Raw genomic sequence first — 8,197 nt, 5'->3', positions numbered from 1 at the left:
TCACGTAGACCTGCCTTTTCCTGGTGACAGTGTGATTCTCCGGTCTATCCCCTGCACCCACTGGCTGCAAGTCCTCTTGATTCCTATTCGCCCTTGCAATCCTCCTGGGGCTCATATTTGGTGTTGCCTCCATTGACTCCTCCACTCCTTCTGCAGGACTAGCTGCTCTTCTTTTTCCTTGCCCTCTCTCCTTCAGCGACCACCTGCTGTGCCCCTTCTTCATTTTCCAACTCAATCCTAGGGGACCTTGTCAGGTGTTTGATATTAGGAGAGGTTGCCTCACACAGATTGAAGTCCTGCAGGTCTGTTCTTGTTCATTCTGTACCCTATCTTTTATCTTTTTAAACAGCTAGAAAATCCCATAGCAAAAACTGTATTAAGTATCAGTTAGGTTGTATAGAAGCTCATAATAAAGCCCCAAATGAAGATTGTCCCTTTGTGCAGATGCATCATGATTTAGGGCATGTCTACACTTACATCCAGAGCGATCGATCCAGTGGGGGTTGATTTATCGCGTCTAGTGAAGACGCGATAAATTGACTGCCGAGCACTCTACCCTCGACTCCGGTACTCCACCAGAATGAGAAGCATAGGCGGAGTCGATGGGGGAGCATCAGTACCTCTAAGTACATCGACTTCAGCTATGCTATTTTCGTAGCTGAAGTTGCGTAACTTAGACCGACTTAGCTCGCGTTCCCCTCTCCTCCAGTGTAAACCAGGCTTTAATCTTTAATTACATGATAACATACCATTTATCCACTGCAATAGTATACTTTTTTGTCTAAAACCTTCAATAAAACATATGTAAATACCAGAGTCCATGTAAGTCATTTATATGTAAAGTACATAACACACTTCATATTAAGTATACACCATGGAGTAATACTGTATTTAACATTCATATGTATGTTTGAGGGTGTGAGATACAGAAGAAGAAAATAGGGTAGAGAACACATCAAAAAAGAGGGGAAAACTGATTAAACAAGAATTTATAGAAAGTCTGTCCCTAACGATATTTTGAATCATAATGAAAATTAAACTACTGTAAGTACTGTATTAAAGTTTCTTTAATAATTATTAAAGGTGCTAAATGTGTATTCAGGGTGGAGAAAACGTTGTGTAATATATTATTTGCAAAACAGTGAGTGACCATGTAATTAACCACTGCAAAGGAATCTGTATATGCGAATAGGGGACAGAGTTAAGACTGCATATGCAGCCTTAACGTTGGTATTTCCTAACTTTTTGAACGCTTAACCATGCAACTTTATAGCCCTGTCACGTAGGGTTTTTACATATCTGTTCTTTTCTATCCGAAAGATGAGAGCTAGATTTTCCTCAGAGTTTTCTCTTCAATCTGATCTTTATAGCCTGTAACCTTCTCAGGAAAGCTTGGTGATCTAGGAATCCATTCCCACTGTAATACATTTTAATCTTTCTTGTCTGAATGCCTTTACTGATGGTGTAGGCTTGTTGATTAAATACATATCCTGGGAAAATAGTGACATTGGTTATGTTTTACTTTCCAGGTGAGGACGCAATCTTGTGCACTTTGGGCACAAATTGAAGGTAAGGCAGTTTTTCATCTTATGAGAAAACAAAAGTTGTCATTGCATTGCCTAGCTATATCTTGGCATAAAACTAACAATTTCTGTGGCTTTTGTTTAATTCCCTGCTAGCAGTGAAGTCCAGTGGAGCGTTACAAAGGTTAGAACAGGGTTTCTCCACTTCTGGATTGGGACCCAAAATTGGGTCGCCAGAATGTTTCAAAGGCTCATGTGGCAGCTCCAGTCCCACAGGACTGGCTTGGCTCACCTCTCTTCTCCAGGCACTGCACACTCGGGTGTCCTAGCGCCACTCAGGTTTGACCCAGCCATCATGATGATGGGAGTCCAGGTAGGCCAAATTTGAGTGAGTGACCCTGCAACCCCATGAGCCAGGTCACAACTCCACTCACACAAATTTGGTCCAGTCAGGGGGGCGGGGCCAAACCTGAGTAGCGCTGCAACCCTGAAGCTTGCAACCCTGGAGCAGAGAGCCAACCCCAGCCAGGTTGGGGGAGGGAGGCAGGGCCCAACCAAAACCACCCCTGGGCCTTCACCCTCAGACTATTTACTGGGTCGCGATAGGCCATAAACATTTACAAATGGGCCTGCTCCAGCTGCTGTACTCCTCCAACCTACTGACATTCCACTGAGACCAACAGATGGGGAGAACATTGCTGGAATTCTCAGCAGCTGTACAGGTGTGCTATGTTGGACAACATTAGTGCATTGAACGAACTGGTGAAAATGAAAACACCAAACAAGAAGCATAAGAAGTGTATTTTCTGCTCTTCAAAATGTCTGAACCCTTCAATTAGTGTTTCTCCAATATAGTTACTGGAGAACTGGCCTGTTTCTCCAGTTTTGCTTTAATGCATGAAACAAAGAAATTATCCTCATAGTGCTATCTCCCAGGAATGAAAGGGCAGGCTGGTAGTAAGTGCTACAGAGAGATGGTGACTGGCATCCTCTGTTATTTGAGTGCCTGTACAAGCAGTCTCAGTCCTGAGGAGATTCAGGCTGCCTCCTCCAGCTAATTGATAATATAGCTGTTTCTTGTCTGTTGCATCTCAAGCAGCCAGTGTTGATAGGAGAAAAGCAAAGAAAATGAAAGGCTCTGGATTCTCCAAACGAGAAATCTCTTTGGGTAAAAGGAATTCAGAAAAGCAAAGCAAACTTGTTTCTTCCTTCTCTTGCTCTGAAATTGAGAGAAGAGGATATGAGTTCCTCACTTGCCTTTTTGGTACAAGATTAATCAGGGAATTTTAATGCAGACAAATTATTTAACTAAATGAGTTGCTAAAGCTCTGGAACTTTCATTCTTCTCTGGTATACGTTATCCGTGGGAAAACTATATTTTGTGAAGTATGAAAGCTTTTATGCCTGATGCAGAGTAGAATCTAAGAGTCAGAAATATCCCAAAAATTCTAACTTGTGGTTTTGATCTGTCAGTACCTAGTAAGACAGAATTATTGCTGGAGAATGTAGTGGTGTTGTAGCTATGTTGGTCCCCAGATATTAGAGAGACAGAGTGGGTGAGTTAATATCTTTTATTGGACGAGCTTCTGCTGGTGAGAGAGAGAGAAGCTTTTGAGCTTACACAGAGCTCTTCTCTCATTGCTGGAGTGACATTGCTAAAACCCAATTTTCAGACAGGATGAAATGTCCATTTCTTCTTCTCTGTCAGGCCCTTTCCCAATGATTCTATTTCTAAAAATACTGTATTTTCAGGGGCATCACGTTTGTTTTTTTCCTTGGACACACTCACCTTTTCTCCCATGAATCGAAGGAATTCTTTCTTGCCACACTTAAGATCCTCTGCAAGCCAGCAATAGCCTCTGCAGTACTGGATCTCAGAAACTTGGCCAGCTTCAGGGACTTGGCAGCTGTGGACGCTGCCTGTTTTTCTAAGGAGTATTTTTCCTGTTGGTAAGAGCTGCAAAATAACCAGAGCTAGTAGAAACTTCTGCACCAAAAAGGTTTTTTGATGAAAAATGCTGTGTTCATCAAAATGTATAGAAAAACATGTCTGGTTTTGATAACATTTTGTTTAGGGGAAAAAACCTGAAATGAAGTGTTTCAGCAACATTGAAACATCCTGTTTTTTGACATTTTTTGAATGGAATGTTTCTGTTTTTTTGTTTCTAAACCACTTTTTGAAACTTAATTAATTGATTTTTACATTAAAATATGAATTTTTAAAAAGTTGAGATCAGATAAAAATATTTTGGTTTGATCAAAACAAAATGTTGCTACCAAAACTAATTTTTTTTTAAAATTTTGTTTTATGGGAAATTTCTAAATGGCTTGTTTTTCTACTATTTCAGAAAGGGGACAGTGTTTTGAAATTGTGGAATTTCCCACGACATGGAAATCTGGTTCCTGCTCAATACTAAAAATAAATATGCAGCCACAGAAAACTACCCCTTCCTCATATCTCTGTCTTCTGTTCACCCCTAGAATACCACTACAACCATCTGGCATGCAGCTGGATTTTTCTCTTTGGGAGGGGGCAAAGGAGAATTGGAAGATGGGTGAAGGAATGGGGCTTGTCTTTATACTCTGTCTCCACTTCCCCTAGATAGGCCAGTCTTCCAGTCAACCAGTATCCATGGCCTTATGGGACTTGTACAACTTGAAAGGCTGTGTGAATTTTTGAGAGGCTGAGTTCCTTAAGGAGTGCTTCTTCATTCCACTTTCAAAACAGAGGAAGATCTGGACATTCAATACAACCATGGGCTGGGGCGGCTCTAGGTATTTTGCTGCCCCAAGCACGGTAGGCAGGCTGCCTTCGGCGGCTTGCCTGCGGGAGGTCCCCAGTCCCGCAGCTTCGGCGGAACGCCTGTGGAAGGTCCACCGAAGTCGCGAGACTAGCGGACCCTCCGCAGGCACGCCGCCGAAGGCAACCTGTCTGCCACCTTTGCAGCGACCGGCAGAGTGCCCCCCATGGTTTGCCGCCCCAGGCACGCACTTGGCATGCTGGTGCCTGGAGCCGCCCCTGACCATGGCTGTTTAGACCAGATTTCTCTGTGACAGAGGCCTTCTAGTGAGGCTTTGATTATAATCTCTTAAACTGCTGTAATAAAGAGTGCTAGAGTAGTGATGGAAATAGGCTTCCAGTCTTATAGTTAAGAGCAGTCTGAATAAAATCAGAATGTAGTGATTTTAACTAAAATATAGTAATACAAAGGGGTGAAAAGTCTTTTTTTTTTTTTTTTTTTTGTCATGTTTGTCTGTTCCATGGATATTTGATTTTTATATATGAAAACTGGTTTTGTGATTAAGTAAAGGTTTATGTATTTTTTTTTAAGTTCTGAGCAAAATTTAACATGTACAGAGGCTGATCAAATACTGCACATAAGATCTTAAAACCCCAATTCTGAAATTATCACTGGTAGTCATTTTCCATGACTACAAGTAAGCACTATGACTGCAGACCCTGATATTGCAGTCACACGTGATTAAATGGAACTGTACATGTGCATAAAATTATTCATACACCTAAGTGTTTTCAGCATCAGGGCTATAACTCATGAGGCACATGTGTTTCTTGTGCATGTGTAGAAAATAAGAAGTGGCTCATGCAGTCAGAGCAAAGAGTTATTTGCATCATTTTGATAGAGTTGACTCCTGAAAAGTTTGGTAACAAATGACAGCTCCTTCACACTTATTTCTTCTGAAATACCATGATGGGGAAATAGCTTGCTCTTATCCTGATTGAAAACTTCAGGGGCCAGTCAATTAATGTATTTATGCGGATTATTCATTCCTCTTCTCCTCAGGCACATGCCAGTTTTAGTTTACCCCCCCTCTCAGTTGTCATTAACACAGATATTTGAGGGATTTGTTAATGTGCTATAGCAGTCTGTTCTCCCCAGGTGTGATTCCATGGTGTTTATATTGCTGTAGGTACCATCCTGAGAAAAGAAATAGTACCCAGATTGCAAGAATTTGGAGATGAGTTCAGCCGTTTGATGACGGATTGGTTAGTAGCACCGGAGCAGGGCGGCTCCAGGCACCAGCGCACCAAGCGCATGCCTGAGGTGGCAAGCCGCGGGGGGTGGCTTGCTGGTTGCCGTGAGGGCGGCAGTTAGGCAGCCTTCGGTGCTGGTCCCGCGTTTCGGCGGCAATTCAGCAGCAGGTACGCCAAAGGCATGGGACCGGCAGACCTCCCGCAGGCATGCTGCCGAAAGCCGCCTGACTGCCGTGCTTGGGGTGACAAAATACATAGAGCCGCCCCTGCACCGGAGACGCCCTTGTCTTATGACTTTGACTGAAACAGATGATGGTGTTAGAGGAAAAGGATCTTGATTTACTTTGACTGTCAAAAGTAAATAAAGGGGGGAGGTGGAGAGCAGGAGAGTAATAGACAGGAAAATGTAATCCCTTTTGAGCAATACACCATTAATCTCATTTCTTTAGCTGGCTGCTGGCCATTGGATGTTCAGCTCAATTACTGTTTGATGGAGCAATAAATCCAGAATAAGAATTTAACTTTGATTTAGGCAGTGAGTCACAAGACTGTGCTGCCCCATGGCACCATTTTGTGTATTTGTTTTTGAACTGTTGGATATTTTCCTTTCAGATTTATCACCCACTCTGCAACATCTGACTCTTGCTGGATTAGGGTCAGTCACTGCTGTCTGCCTTATACTGTTCTTGTCCTTCTTGGCAGCACGGTATGTTACATTAACTATTAACTTCCATTTGTAGCTCTCTTTGTAGGGGAGGGGTTGCATGTTTTGTTTATCAAACAGCCTTTCTCAACCAGCCTCCTTTAAGGCTTATCAAGTGGTTAGTTAGAAGCTACATGAGGAGCTCCCCACTTTCCCTGAGCTGTGAGAGATCCATGCATTGAACTGACTAACTGATAAACTACAAGCCCTTTTCGCCTCAAAGTTTTGGGGGGATCATCAGCAAAAATGGGAGTTCATCTAACTAGGAGAGAGAATGGGAAAGCAGGTCTCATCAAAGCTTCAGATCAGAGTAGTTCCAGTTGAATGGCAGATAGATCAATTAAGTTATACTGGTGCTGTTCTGAGAATAAAGTAGCTGTTCTTAATAGCAACGCTGCTGTCATGTCCATACCTATGACCTGTTGGTTCACCTACAGTCGTCACCATTAAAAACATCCTAATTTTGTTGTAAAGAGCCATCCAAAGGAATGGTAAAACTCAGTTGCTTAGTAGGGGTGGGCCTTTAATGAAATGTTGAACAAAAATTATGGTAAAATCTTGGGGAGATTGTTAAAGTGGCTGCTTGGAACATGGGCTGGAGATGATCCTTCATGCAGGGACAGTAGCTTTAAAACTGCCGTTCTTCCAAGGTAAAACAGATTATTTTGTTCTGTAATCCTGTGGGGTGGGGGGGGTTATGGGTAAAATGCTCCTTAATAAAAATTTAATTGTACCTCTAAATATGTCTTTGCCCAAACCTTTTTCTCTCTGGAATTTGCCGTTCTTCTTACTTACATATCACATGAGAGGCCGGTGCCGGTGATTCCTGGATGGTGAGATACAGCACTCTGATCAATTAAGCTGCTTATTTGGCATTCAGAAATAGAATGGCATGAGAGAGAGTTTCATTTCATAAAGAGATGGGGAGCAGAAGGGAGAGGGATTATTTGGGGTTGGCTACGTTTTAATTAGATTCTTGTGATCTAAATTCCACAGCGAAGGTTCCAAAGCCTGGCTGTGCTCTTGGCAGTATTTCAGGAGGAAAGCGATAGCCATGTTCCCTTGGCAGCAAAGCATTACGATGAACTTAACAAAGCACTGCAGGTTTTTTAATGTTTTTGAAAAGGGGTGTTGGACCTAAACCAACCTTCCAAGTAAACTAGGCTAGAATCATTTCCAGGATCTGTGCTGCCTTCTGACAGAGGGGCCTCTTGCAGCAGAAAGTCAACCCAAGGGGTGTTGTGGCAGAACAAGGAGTTGGCAGTTGTCTCTTTACCAGGGGCAGTGGACCAGAGTAGGTCAAAGGAGAAGGAGAATCCCCTGACATTTCCTGAGCAGCCTGTTTTCATGGGGCCTCTGGTAGAGATTGAGGCTGGCCCTTTCCCAAAGGAATGTCTGAGAGGGACAGAGATTGGAAACCCCATATCTCCTCTGTCCTGGTTACCCTCCCCAACTCTGGGTATAACAGTCCCCATGTTCATGGGTAGCAAGTGTCCCTACTTTTCATAACTTTCCATCTACTACATTGTCTGTCTCCTGGGAGAAAGTGAAGCACTGGGAATGGGAACAGTAACAGGGTTTCTGCTCCAAGTGCTTGCTCCTGTTGATTCCATTCTAGGTGCGCGTACCCATGTGCGTGACCGTCGGAGATTTTTGCCTTAGCGGTATCTGTAGGGCCGACTGTGATGCCCTTCGGCATGCCGCACTCACACTGCGGTATATCAGGCACCACTGGCCCACGGCCTCTCAGTCCCTTCTTACTGCCTGTGGTGGTCGGTCAGAGCGTCTGTCTTGCTTGGCAAAAGCTAGCGGTTTCTTCCATTGGACTTCAGGCCTTGTTTTGATTGTTGTTAGTATTAAGTAGTTGTTAAATTGCAGTTAAACGCTTAGTCCTTCCTCTCTGCTAAGACGGAACAGGTCAGCTTGAGGCAGAGAAAGTTTGCCACAGCTGTAACCCTTGTATTTTGCTGTCAGTGC

General features: G+C 43.2%; 1 protein-coding gene across 1 annotated transcript in view; it reads left to right on the top strand.

Moving 5' to 3' along the window:
- The window catches only part of SUSD1 (sushi domain containing 1), a 115,148-nt gene that overhangs the window by 83,366 nt on the left and 23,585 nt on the right, over positions 1 to 8,197 (top strand). The window contains exons 21-22 of the mRNA XM_032763563.2: positions 1,530 to 1,569; positions 6,130 to 6,223. Of these exons, the coding sequence (XP_032619454.1) occupies positions 1,530 to 1,569; positions 6,130 to 6,223 (134 nt within the window). The remainder of the gene's footprint in view (positions 1 to 1,529; positions 1,570 to 6,129; positions 6,224 to 8,197) is intronic.

Source organism: Chelonoidis abingdonii, chromosome 6 (assembly GCF_003597395.2).
Source record: "Chelonoidis abingdonii isolate Lonesome George chromosome 6, CheloAbing_2.0, whole genome shotgun sequence".
In the NCBI taxonomy this organism is placed as follows: Eukaryota; Metazoa; Chordata; order Testudines; family Testudinidae; genus Chelonoidis; species Chelonoidis abingdonii.
Note: the sequence above shows the minus strand (reverse complement) of the source record. Positions and strands in the feature narration are given on the sequence as shown.